Below are 13,991 nucleotides of genomic sequence, written 5' to 3'. Positions count from 1 at the left end.
CAATATCCAAGATCTCTTGGAACATCTCCAGTTTTTAGTCTTTTAAAGTTCAAGCCAATCTAAGGAAACATGTACCTTTGCAAACCACCTGGTAGTTAGTACAGCAGTCTCCTCCGGCCAAGCAGTCCTCCGAGCAGTGGCATGCGTTGTCTTCATTTCTCACTTCTCCACATCTGTCCTTAGTACACTCCCAGCCACCAGCTGAAATCAGAACAACAGAAGACTTTCATTGCTTCACACAAATCAAATGAAAGAGGTCATAACTACTTACAAGGTTTGCCAACAAAAAAGAGCTAGAAGATCCCCAGTAGCCTAGCGGTTAAGGATTCGGTGTTGTCACAGGTTTGATGTCTGGCCTGGGAAATTCCTCATGCCGCAGGGTGGGGAGGGGAAAAAAAAGAGAGCTAAAATCCCACATAATTTGATCTGCTTGTGAAATTAGAGTTAGCCTGAAGCTAACTAAAAGATATTTGGAGAATTTAGGAGTAAGACGAATTTTTAGTTTTTCAAATCAGAGCATGAAGCCAAATGCCATTGGGCTCCTTTGGAAAAATGGAACTCTTCACCATTTGTGAACTGTCTGAAAAGGCCCAATGAAATGCATGGTGTATAGGGTTTGCTATAGCTGGGCTCCTTTATTTTCCAAAGTAGCTTTACTTAAACTTCATTAAGCTTGATTTAAATACAAATGATGGTGCAACTAAATGGCCTTTATCTGCTATAAGATGCACCTGGAGGTTAAAGTCCTAAACAGATGTGAAGAGCATAAAGGCAAACTAAAAACATGCACCATTCTAAACACTGACCAAAGTATGGTCCTCCTTACAATTAGAAGCCAGAATCCCTATTCAAGGAGGTTAATTGCTAGGCTGCAGATTTCCATCTGAACGTACTTGATTGGGAGCTCACAATTCTACCAAGAACATATATTCAGAATAGTAATATTTTCATTTTAAAGAGAATGCTACATGGAGTTCCCTTTGAGGCAGCAGGTTAAGTATCTGGCATTGTCACTGCAGTGGCTCAGATCACCACTGTGGTGCAAGTTCGACCCCTGGTCCAGGAACTTCCACATGCTGCAGGCACAGCCAAAATATATTATATATACTTTATTTTAAATATATATATGTAGATAGAGGGAGAGAGAGAGAGAGAGAAAGTGCTGTAATTTTTGCATGATTCTTCATCCGCTAGCTCCATGGCAGGAAAAAGTCACATCTCTCCTTTAACCATTTTATCTCCAGTACCTGAGATGCCTGGTGGTCCATGAACATTTATTAAATCTAATTGAAAATTACCGTGAAAATTACCAGCAAGTAAACTGGTGAAGAAGATCATTTCAGCTTGTGCTAAGTAAATAAGAGGATGGCACTGATAGAGAGTGACAGGGGTGGGCAGGTCTACTTGATATAGAATGGTCAAAAAAATGCTACTCCGGAGTTCCCGTCGTGGCGCAGTGGTTAACGAATCCGACTAGGAACCATGAGGTTGCGGGTTCGGTCCCTGCCCTTGCTCAGTGGGTTAAGGATCTGGCATTGCCGTGAGCTGTGGTGTAGGTTGCAGACGCGGCTCGGATCCTGCGTTGCTGTGGCTCTGGCATAGGCTGGCGGCCACAGCTCCGATTAGATCCCTAGCCTGGGAACCTCCATATGCCGCAGGAGTGGCCCAAGAAATAGCAAAAAGACAAAAAGACAAAAAAAAAAAAAAAATGTTACTCCGAGCTAAAGGACACTTTAGGTATTCATCTCTAAAAACATGTCATAAGTGGAAAGCAATGACTTTTAGAAAGCAATGATTCTCCTTAATAACATTCTATCAAGAAATACTACTGCTACGTGAATAAATAAAGAGATATTACTTGCCACGTTAGAAAACCATGCAACCATTAACTAATTTCCATTTTTTAGAATACCTTTGCATCCTGATTACATTCTCTGATTTTTTTAAATCCCCTATTTCCACTGCCTTCTCTTCCCAAGTAAATTAAATGTTTGGAATTCTTTTATTGAAGATCTACTATTTCCAATGGTTAGCAATCATCCAAGGTTACTTGGACTTATAGAGGTCATGCGGGTTTTCTTTCCCAATTCAAAGATAATACTACCAACCAATATACTTTTATTCTTCATCTAGTTCCATTAAGAAAATACCTTTGCTTACAAAAGAGCATCATTATTTACAATCTAGGTTAATTCAGGATTTACTAGCTTTGTGTAAGAATGATTTTTTTTTTTTTTTTTAGGGCTGCACCTGCAGCATGTGGAAGTTTCCAGGCTAGGGGTCAAATTGGAGCTGCAGCTGCCAGTCTACTCCACAGCCATAGCAATGCCAGATCTGAGCTGCGTCTTCAACCTACACCACAGCTCAAGGCAACACCAGATCCTTAACCCGCTGAGTGAGGCCAGGATCCAACCTGCATCTTCATGGATACTAGTCAGGTTTGTTACCACTGAGTCACAACAGAAACTCCAAGAATGAAATTTTTAAAAATTCAGTGAACTGCAAGCAAAGTATGATTCAGCCAGCTGAATAATCTTCAAAGGAATAAATCTAAAAAACATTTAACCTTATTGAATAATAAGACAGTTACCTATCAGATCAGAAAAAAAAAGATTTTTAAAAATGGGAATATGCTGAAAAGGGAGTAATGAAAGGCTCTTATGCCCTTTGGGAGAAACATAAACTTTGAGAAGCATAATTCTGTAATACATATGTTTAAATTTTAAAAATGCTATACACTTTGATCCCCAAACCCACACCTCAGAATTTATCTTAAGGAAAATAGACAAAAATATGAACATGTGCAAACAATATTCACTGATACATTGTTCATAATAGCAAAAATTAGGGAAAGATACATTGTTCATAATAGCAAAAATTAGGGAAACATAAATGCTGATCGGTTACTCAGTGAAGCAGTTGCATTTTTTCAGTGGAATACTAGGTAGGCATTCAAAAGGATCACATGTCTAAAGGTACATAGATACAGATACACCCTCATACAGACATAAATAAACCCACATATAAATATATGCACACATACATTCTAAACACACATACAGTCTCATAGTTTCCACTGAAATACTGATTGTGCTTAGTTCAAGAGAGTGCTGCATCAGCATAATAGAATCACAGAGCTTTCTGTGTTCTCCTTCAACCTTTTGTTAATATTTGATATTTGATTCTTCCACATTTGGCCTAAGTTACCTTTGTACACAGGGAAATGAACAACTTTAAGATGTTATTATAGCCCTATTTATTAAACCTGGGAAGAAAAGCCTGGGTTACACTGACAGAGAGCTAAGTCAGGAGATCCATTAAACTTCAAAAGGAACTCTAAGATCAGGAGTCCCCAAAGCTGAGACCAAAGAAATTTGCTGGAACATTTGTCCCATCGATATATTTAGTTTACAAGGTTCTCAGCATTTAAGTTTGCAGACCACAGTTAAGGAAGCTAGGAGAAGTTCCAAAGGAAAGTAACAAAAACAAACCAAAAAAAAAAAAAAAAAGGCCAAATGTTTGGAAAATGTATTATGCAAAAAAAAGCCTAATAAAACTCTTCTTATTGGGGTTGGGGGTGGAATAAGCAAATCAGAACTAGTTCGGGAGTTGATGTTGATTTTCATCTAAATCAAGGGCTGTTTCTTTAGTAAAAGAGAATAATGTCTCTGATTCTAAGGGTGTAATTAGAAAAATCAGACTAATATCAGTGATAATGAGTTATATTTTTGAAATAATCAGCCAACCATAAAATTCCAAAAACAGCTAATAATTTGTCAAGGAAGCTGCAGAATCTCTGCATCTACTGGTCTTAAGGTTGATGTCCCCTTTCTCGGGGAGTTTGAACATGACCTTGCCTGCAGGCCAGGTGGATGGCCTGCGAGTTATCTTCAAAGTCCCATCTCAAGTGTTGGGCTTTGGAAACAGAGCAGGTAGAAAAGCCCCAAATGAGCTTTTTCTAAACTGGTGTATGTTAATTCAGGGGGTTTTATAGTCTTCTGATCTTCTAGTAGAGAAGAAATGTAAAGAAAGGTCTGGAAGACAGTAGAGAAAAATTTTAGAGCTGCCCTGAGCATATGACCCCTGGTAGCACTCCATAACAATTTGCCACTTGCACTGAAAACAGGGAATGACATCAGGGTAGACCAGTAGTCACTGCATGATAAAATGGAATTTTTTAAATGCTAGAAACAGGGTAGGCAAGCAAAAAAAAAATTTAAATCAAGAGTTCCCACTGTGGCACAGTGGGTTAAGAACCTGACTGCAGTGGCTCAGATTGCCACAGAGATTCAGATATAATCCACAACCCCACACAGTGGGTTAAAGGATCTGGCATCATGGCAAATGTGGCAAAGTTTGCAGTTGTGGCTCAGGTTCAATCCCTGGCTCATGAACTTCCATATGCCCTGGGTGTGGCCATAAAATTTAAAAAATCAAATCAAATCAAATCAAAACAAAATGTGCACAATTTCAGCCCAGGTATCCTGGTAGTGAATGAAGGAATTGACAATAAGAGATAGAAATGATAAAGGTGGGGGTTGGGGGAAAGCTGACCACAAATACCTCCAAAGCCAGCATATAATGACTGCAACTGCAAAGAATTGTCCTTGGGTGGGCCTTGTGTGGAAACAACAGTCACACAGGCTGTGCTCCTAATACAATCAATAATCATTCAGGAAATAAAACTAAAATTCAAGGTTTGGTGTGACCAAGGCAAGGTGGCAATGGCAGGGTGTACAACAGCAGGGGGTCTTCAGTCAAGGCTGGGGGGACTCAAAAGCTACGCACCTGTCTTCAAACAAAGCTCGTCAAAGTCATGGCAGCAACTGCTGTAGCTCTTACACAGGTTGTCACACCGACAATCAGGGGGTCCAGCCTCTTGAAGTTCAAAGCATCTGCCCTTGCAAGATCCAGAGGTGTTGGTCCAGGGGGAGTCTGATAACACTACAAGACACAAGAGGCAAAGACATTGGGATTGGGAGCGGGTCATGTCACCATGGAGGGGTGGCCCTGGGAAGCAGCACAGTGCAGTGATGCAGTGAGCCTCTGGCAGAGCAGCCTGGCTCCATCACTTCTTTGCTATGTACCCTCAGCAGGTTCCTTGTGCCAGTTTCCTCATCTGTAGAGTGGGTGTATTAATAAAAGTAACTCAAGGTTATAATAAAGATTAAATGAAACAAACTAGGCCAAATATTGATCAGGGTATCAGCCACATAGAAAGCAATAGACATTGGCTATTGGTTTTACTACTGTTTACAGTGATTATTCCTACAAATCTGTGAGAGTTAGTGTCTCTGTGGATGCAGTGATGCCAACAGAGAACAGAACTTTGACACACTTAGAAAAAGGAGTTCATTCCCCTGTTCAAAAATCCATAGCTTTTCTAAGAAAATTGAGCCTAAATGTCCAGAGAACAGTTTGAACAGATGGGACTAGAATAAAAGACTTTTAAGATTTCTTCCAGCCATAAAATCTACACCTATAATTAGAGTTACACAAACACAAACTCTACAGTCTCAGCTTTTTTAAAAATAAATCCTCTTTCATTATCTTCATATCATATGATAGTATACCTAGAAATTTCAAAACCAATTAAGATTTTGGGGAAAAAAAATTCAATGAGAAGAAAATTCCACAAATGTATAAGACACAGGCAATATAAGTTCAAAAACTAAATGGAAATTCTATTTACCATAGTACCTAAAATAAATTTCTAGGAATAAATTTAATAGGACATGTAGTACCTATATGAAAAAATACATTAAAACACTGTTCCTGTCGTGGCTCAGTGGAAATGAATCTAACTAGTATCCATGAGGACGCAGGTTCAATCCCAGGTTTTGCTCAGTGAGTTAAGGATCTGGTGTTGCCATGAGCTGTGGTGTAGGTCACAGACGCAGCTCAGATATGGCATTGTTGTGGCTGTGGCATAGGCTAAAGGCTACAGCTCTGATTCTACCACTGGCCTGGGAAACTCTATATGCCTCAGGTGTAGCCCCCCCAAGAAAAAAACACCACAGAAAGATATTTTAACAGATTTAATTACATGATAAGACAGGCCACCCTGGAGGTGAAAGTATCAATATTATAAAAATGTCAGTTCTTCCCAAATACACCTAAAGAGTCAATGCAATCACAATGAAAACATAAAAAGGAACCACTGAAACTTGAGAGGATATTAAAAAGCTTATCAAAAATAAATATGAAAACAGAAATAAACTGAAAAGGGAGAGTAATTTGGTAAAGACTAGATAGTAAAATACATTCTGAAGTTAAATAATTAAGCTTGGTACTAAAAATAAGTAGATCAGTGTCGGTGTGAGGATGAGAAATAGAGCCAAATACAAGAGAATTTATTTTACAGTGAAAGTACAATTTTAAATCAGAGAAAGAAAGAAGGATTAATAAAGAAATGAAAGAAGGATTAATCAGTAAGTAGTGCTGGAGGAACCGGCTGAATAGAAAAAATCACACCAGATCCTCATCCTAGCTTACAAAATAATTAATTTCCAATGAATAGAAAGTACAAGCACTGTCATGCCTGTTGCTAGTAGTGAAAGTTTTTGTAAAACAGAACTTAATCTGAAAGTATCTATCAACATTTTAGACTGCATATGAACCTTAGAAATTCTATTACTAGGAATTTAACTCTCACATATTTGCAAAAGTTTGCCAAGACATAGGTATAAGAAAGAACCACTATCTTCATAGATGAAATACTGCTCAGCCCTTAAAAAGAACAAGTCAGATCTGCCTAGCCTGATAGGGAAAGATCTACAAAATTTATACATGTTTTTTAAAACAGCAAAGTACAGAAAACTGTTATAGTAGTAAATAGTACACATTACGTTTTGTGTTTAAAATAGAGACAAAGAAAGCAATAAGGATAAAGATAACTATAAAATAAAAACAGAGCCAGAGCTAGAGGTAAGAGAGAGAGGCAGAAGCATGAAACAAGGTGTGCATGTGAATGATCTTTTCTTTTTCACTGTAAGAAACTCTTTACAGGAATTACATTGGGAGACAATGAGAAATAGAGAAGCAAGGAGACTTCTTACTTTTCTGCAATTTGGAACTTCTAACATTTTACAAGTGTCTTTTTTTGGTTTTTTTGCTTGCTCACTTTCTCTCTCTCTCTCTCTCTCTCTCGTGTGTGTGTGTGTGTACATACATGTAAATATATGTGTATAAAGCCTATATTATATAATATATAACTATCCCAACAAATGATATTTAGAACATGCTATTTATAATTTTACTTCCTTATTTACATTTATAAATGTTTCATATTTTTATAATTAGTATTCAATACTTGTTAGATCAAGAAAACACAAGAAGCAGGGAGAGAACAGATGTTAAATGACATTTCTGGGTTCACCAAAGCCATTTATTTGAACATCCTCTTCATCACTTAGTCCTTTGTCCTCTTTAAAGTCAGAGTTACCCAATCATAGCCTGTGTTGCATTAGATCAGTTCAGCTAAAGCAAACAGATTCGCTAGACCATGAGATGTGAAATTTTTTTGCATGGTTGATTCTGGGATGCTGAAATACATATAAACCACACCAGCTCTGTGTAAGAAACAAAGTCAGGTTTCCAATGTATTGCCTTACCTCTGGTTCATAAACCACATTTTTTATTGACTGGCCAACCTATCAATAGTGCGCCCTAGACCATAAGAAACTACAAGGGGAGGAGGGTTGGGAAGTGGAAAAAGGAAAAATAAAATCCTATAGAAAAAAAATAATAAGAAAGATAAAAAAAGTGGTCATGATTGAATTATTCCTTTTTTAAAGGGTACTGTATAGACTCATTCCAAGTAGTGCTCATGCCCGTGAGCTGTATACATATATGCTTAGCTAGGCCTGTAGCCGAGATAACCAGAAAAGACCCAAAGGCACATTGTTTGTAATTGTTTACTTGTCCCATGTCCCCTTCTTTTCGGTGTCCCAGCCTGCATGTGAAATTTTCCTCCATTCATGCCTTTTGCTTTTCCCTCATCATAATCTCCCCCTCTCTTTCTTTACTTTCAAAATATCTGTATGAACTTATAGGCATTTTAAACCTTTCTTCATCCATTCCATGGACATAAATTTTAGTCTTTTCTTACAACATTTGTTATTCTCTATGTTTATCCCTCTATTTTTGAAAATAACTGAGTTTCACACAATAGCTTGCCTCATCACCTATAATCTTCCTTGCAAACTCTTAAACTGAAGACAGCTTTGTTAAGAAAGAGTTGCACTTACAGTCATTACCATCTCATAAAAAGGATTGTATCAATACAGGGTTAACAACAACTTTCATGTAAAGAGTGAGTTCCTGGGCCTTATGTGGGTTAGGGATCCATATGCCAAAATCCATTCTTGGCTGATTTAGATTCAGCTGACAATGGAAGGCAGAGAAATAACATGAGCCATATACTTCTTCAAACCAGTAAGCCCATGGACTGAACTGCTGCACCTTTTTTAATAAAATAAAATGATAGCATAGAACAAAATCTACTTTGCTTTTCCAGGGCTGTTCCATCCCTGCCATCTTCTTTCATAATAAATTCTAGCCCTGATTCTTTTGGTAGTTCTGCAATTCATCCCCATGGTCTGGCTTTTTCATTCCACACCCAGGTCCCATGCCCTTCTCCCCACCTCATTAGGCTAAGAACAGGTTTTAGTACTTCTCTTTCTGTGGACCTGATTGAATGGTCAAAGATGGAAAGATTCTCTGAATTATCATGTCTGAATTCTAAAATCTGTAAAGCCTTCATTTACCAGACCTCGGAACTAACAAGAAAGACAAAAACAAAATCAGTTATCAGACAAAATAAACAAAAAGCACCTCAAAAGGATCAAGTCAGAAATCTATGTTCAGTGTGAAGCAGGTTTAAAATTTCACCTGAGGCATATGTCAGTACTTTTATGAGATTCAAATGCTACTGCTGCCTTTTTAATTACATATTTAAATGATGTTATTATACACTTCAGAGAAACAAGTCAATTCCATCACTGGTTCACTTAGCCATACACTTGAAACAAATACAACATTGTAAGTCAACTATACTTTAACAAAATTATTTTAAAAGTCAGTTTCAGAATCTTAACAAATAAGTGTGACAGATCTACACAGAAACAAGTTTGTTTTTTTTAAGTAGGGACTTTAAATTTTTAAATGTGTGTGTGTCTGTGTGCATGTGTGTATATATAAAATGATAGGCATAAAAACCATGCTATATATTGCTTATTTTTCACAGAAGCATAATTTCATGATTTAAAAAGAACACCACTGTAAAACATGATTTATTGCATTCAAATTCATAATTCTGGTAGAAACAAGTGAATTATTTTTACATAGTTAAGTAAAACCTTATTTTTAAAACATTTTATTTTATCATACCTACACAAAGGTAGCATTATAGAATTCTGGTACCATTTACATAGGGGAAAAAAACTATTTATAATTTAATTAGACTATTGGAAAGAACCTAATTCATGACAGGAGTCACTTAAACATTACTTCATCCAGGACTCCCAGTCATATTTCCCTCTAAATCCGTATATTTTTCAGAAATTGAAAATTTTCAGATTTGAACAGTAGCCCAAGAGAGAGGCTTTAAGTGTTAAAATACTTAGCTTGGCCTAAATAAAGCTCAACAGTTCTAAGTTTTGTCTGGTTCTGTGTTCAGAGTTTACGATATGACACCCTCTGTTCCTTCCATTCTCCATGGTTCTAAGCTTCAGTATTTCCTGAAAGTGACAGTCAAGTCTTGAAATGAAACAGACTGTAGTTATGCCACCCCTTTTCCAAGAGCATTGAAACAGATGTGGTTCCCTGTGCCTGCCTGCCCCATCTGCAGTATAAAATGCAAGGAAAGGAGGCAGACAACAGTGGACGACATTGAAGATGCAGCCCAACCCTAGAACTTCATGCTGTTTGATGCCCCTTCTAGAGTACTTGATCCATTCTTTGTGGTCCTGCTTTCTTGTACTGAAGTTGCCACATTTTCTTGATACCGTTGACCTCATCCTTTAGTAAGCAACACTTCCATATAGGCCTGCATGTCAGTATCTCTGCTTCCTAAACACATCACTTTTGATAAATACCCATTACTTCGGCATCACTATTCTCTCCTCTTCACAACTTCTGAACAGATTTCATAAGCAATTTTACATAGGGCCACCTGGGACATTTTCAAACACTGGTACTTTCAATGTGTTAATAAATATAACATCCTCATGTAGAAAGACCTCATAAACTATAAGAAAACATATTTCTAGGAGTTCCCTTTGTGGCTCAGCGGTTAACAATCCCGACTAGGATCCATGAGGATTCGGCTTTGATCCCTGTCCTCACTCAGTGGGTTAAGGATCTGGCATTGCCATGAGCTGTGGTGTAGGTTGCAGATGCGGCTCAGATCCTGCATTTCTGTGACTGTGGCTGTGGCCGGCACCTGAAGCTCTGATTTTGACACTGATCCTGGAACTTCCATATGTCACAAGTGTGGGCCTAAAAGCCGGGAAAAAAAAAAAACAGATTTCTAGGTGACAAATAAAATTGAAAACTTTAATTTCACTTGTAAACCACTCAAAGAGCATTTATGATAGCAGTTGGTAGTACAAGTCTGAATGATTTACAAGTCTGCCACCAAACAAAGAAACATCATTTTATAGAGCAGGTATTGTCCACTTGATAAGGTAAAAATTTAGACATTGGCCTTTAAACAAAATTGGAGATAAATTAAGTGTAACATCATATACTTAACATTTTATAGTCTTATCAGCCTTAGTATGGGATTTTGTTTTCAAAAATCTTTTCAGTACCATTTTCATTAAGCAAGGACTTTTCAAATTCATAAGCTCTGAGTTTTAGACATTCTTTTTAAGATATGATTTTGGAAGATGTAATCTTTCAATCTCTGTTGAAGATATATATTTCTGGTTAAGGCAACAAGATAGAAGATGCTGTATAGCTTTAAGATAAATGAGAGATCACTGCACCAAAGTGCCATTTAACAAAGAACTAAAAAATCCATGCCCTCCTTACATTCTGATTCACGTCATTTCATCCCATTGATTTAAATTCCCTCTGGTTTCTACATTAGATTTAATATAAAATCCCATCATATGATAGTCCTCTTAATTTTCCTTGTCGAATGTGGCTCATGTATCTGTGGGTTTTGGAGTTTCCTACATGCTGCTCCCCTACCATTTAAGTAGCTTTTCACTATAGAATGAGATCCCTAAAGTTACCAAATGAACATGAACCTTCTCATTCTTACCACCATTGTCTGTCTTCTCTAGGATTCACAAAGAAAAGCTTTACCCATAAAGTTATTATAGACACACTTCATGTCACAGATCCCCAAGAATTTCATCCCCAGTCACATAATTTTAAACTTTCAAGTCACTAAGAATGATGATGAATCAAACTGAGCTTTCAAGTCTATTAGCCAGTTACTCACAAGCTTACACATTTCCCTCTGTCCTTTGAGTATTAAGTGGCTTCTCTCAGAGCACATTCCATCTCCACCTGGAGACTGGAAGAGTAGCTATCAGTGAGACAGACCCCACCATCGCAACACAAACATACACATCCACATATTACATGAGTGCACAGACATGTGTATACATGTAAATTTTCTTGCAATCTTAAGGAAAATCAAGCTGGGTACATCAGATATATGGGACGAGGACGTCAAACTGAATTACACATGTTATTTCCATTTTCTTTGAAAAATTATTCCAGCCATCTCATTTACCTGATTGTGCATTATATTTACCCAGCAGAACTATAATTAGCTCTGCTTATTTCATATCTTCTAACAAATCTATAGATCTTCTATGACCTGGTAGAAAAAATCCTGTTCTACCATGACTTCCAATAGATCACTAGATCCTAACAATAAATCTGGCTACCAAGTATGCCAGTTAATTAATCGTAAAAGTTTTTTGGCATTGCCACAGCCTTGAAACTAACACCTCAGTCTATAGTACAGCAGTGAGGGTCTGCCTGTGTACAAAATGTTCTCAGCTACTGTTGAGGCTCTGAAGAACTACATTTACTAAATGAGAAATGAAATCCTTGGAATGAGAAGTCTTGCTCTGGTCCTTCTGAAGTTGGCCATTTGTCAATATCCTGTTCGTTCTTTCTATTTGATGGAATGAGCTCCAAGCATTGACTTCCCAGGATTTCTTTGGAACATGAAAGTACTGTTGAAAATAAGCATGGCAGCCTTTCCTCCTAGCACCTTGTTCTAATACATATGAAATATTTCATTCAGTATTTCCTGATACATAGGCTTTGCTTACAGAATAACCAACAATATGCGTCATTTCAGGTGCATATAACATCTGTAGAAAGAATGAAAATGCTTATACTATCTGCACTAGGCTCCCATCCTGTTTCCAAAGTATATCTTGATCTTTATTCAGGAGAAATCAGCCGCAGTGCCTAGATAGCTGGTAAACTACATCAATAGAATGTTTAAAATAAAAACTGTTCAGGCATGACACAGTTCTAAAACTCTGACTTAAATGGCATTGTGTCCCAAGACTAAGCTTTATAGCGGTAAAATTTTCACTCATAAATTATTGTAGAAGATACCACAAAGGCCTAAAGTAATCAATGATTTAATTAAATAATTTAAGAAGCAAATATTTTTTAGTATATTTCAGACCACTTAGATGTATTTGGATTATACTATTTTTCCAGAAGTAGCATTGATTCATTAGTTCCTATCATTGTTTTTCATAACATTCTAAAATTATTATACACAAACTATATTCAAGGATTAATAAATTTGGTCTATATTTTTCAAGTTCTCCAGTAGAGAGTATACACATTCAAAAGGCAATGAAACAGAATGGACAGAATCAAGGGTTTTTTTTTTTTAATCCAGAAGGGAAATTACAAATCATCTAGGCTGTTCCCATTGCACAACTGAGAAAACGGACTTCACAGGTGACTTCTCCAAGACTACCGGGCAAGTGATAGGTGCCAGTCTAAGACTTTCATGATCATTTTCCAAAAAAAGTCAATTTTGAAAATAATGAGTGACTTGAGTTAACACATTCATCAGGTAAATAGCTTTTAATAGCAGTTTTAGCCAAAGTAATATATTAACACAAAACAGGAGACAAGTTCCTTTGGGGTCCATTGGAAAGCAGCAGCAGCAGTCTCTCCAGCTGCTAACCTGCCCACATGACCAAACTAAGGATTAAATCCCCCCTTCCCATCTGAGCAGTTACAGTCATTGTGAAGGGGGAGTTACACTTGTCTGGAACAAGAAAAAGAAGTCTTTGATGAGAGCATTTGTTACTAATAAAAATAGGATTCTCCAGACCAGTGATCTACTCACCTCCCCTTCCCCAACAGAAGACAATTCATTTTATCCATTTGGCTCCCTGGGTTGGGGGGTGCAATTTTTATGATCTGTTTTCTCACTTTTCACCCCAACCATACTCTACTTGGACTCACAAAACAACTTCTAATACATCTTTCAACCTTACTCAAAAGTAACGTCCTTGTGTAAAGGAGACTTTGTATCCCATCAAAGTGTGGATCATAACATGGTTAATAAAAGCTCATGCTGGCTAAACAGAGACAGGTGGATAGTCTTTTGTAAGAATCAGGTCAAGAAACACAGAGCAGAGAAACACAAAATGCACAGGAAGGCAGACAAACATGCTGAGATGTCAGGAACAGTCAAGAAAATATTGCCCCCTAGAGTACCTGTTACTTAATATGTAATTTTTATTTATAAAACCATCAGCAGCTCCAATTTCCAGGAAATTAACCAACTCATTACTTAAGACCTGGTCAGTGAAGCCCCCTCCATCTGCACAAGGAGCTCCTTTATGAGAATTCCCACACTGCTTATGGTGCCGTGTATTGTAAAAGGAAACTCTTTCACTCCAGTTCTATTACTTAAGTCAAGGCACACTATTAAAACTTACCTCTCCTCAGGCCAAAGGGAAAGTCAATGAGTGCAAGTCAAT

The 13,991-nt window shown here is 37.4% G+C and overlaps 1 protein-coding gene across 16 annotated transcripts in view; it reads right to left on the bottom strand.

The window, feature by feature from the left end:
- ENPP2 (ectonucleotide pyrophosphatase/phosphodiesterase 2) overlaps positions 1-13,991 on the bottom strand; it is a 113,520-nt gene that overhangs the window by 67,670 nt on the left and 31,859 nt on the right. For all 16 annotated transcript variants that reach the window (XM_013996523.3, XM_013996525.3, XM_013996524.3 and 13 more), the window contains exons 3-4: positions 4,789-4,944; positions 76-201 (exon numbers count right to left, since the gene is read on the bottom strand). In XM_013996523.3, coding sequence (XP_013851977.1) covers positions 76-201; positions 4,789-4,944 — 282 coding nt within the window. The remainder of the gene's footprint in view (positions 1-75; positions 202-4,788; positions 4,945-13,991) is intronic.

The sequence above is a fragment of the Sus scrofa genome, chromosome 4 (assembly GCF_054392235.1).
Source record: "Sus scrofa isolate SSC_HxYL_T2T_F1_AM1 chromosome 4, Sscrofa_HxYL_maternal_Yorkshire_Landrace_v2.0, whole genome shotgun sequence".
NCBI classification, from domain to species: domain Eukaryota; kingdom Metazoa; phylum Chordata; class Mammalia; order Artiodactyla; family Suidae; genus Sus; species Sus scrofa.
Note: the sequence above shows the minus strand (reverse complement) of the source record. Positions and strands in the feature narration are given on the sequence as shown.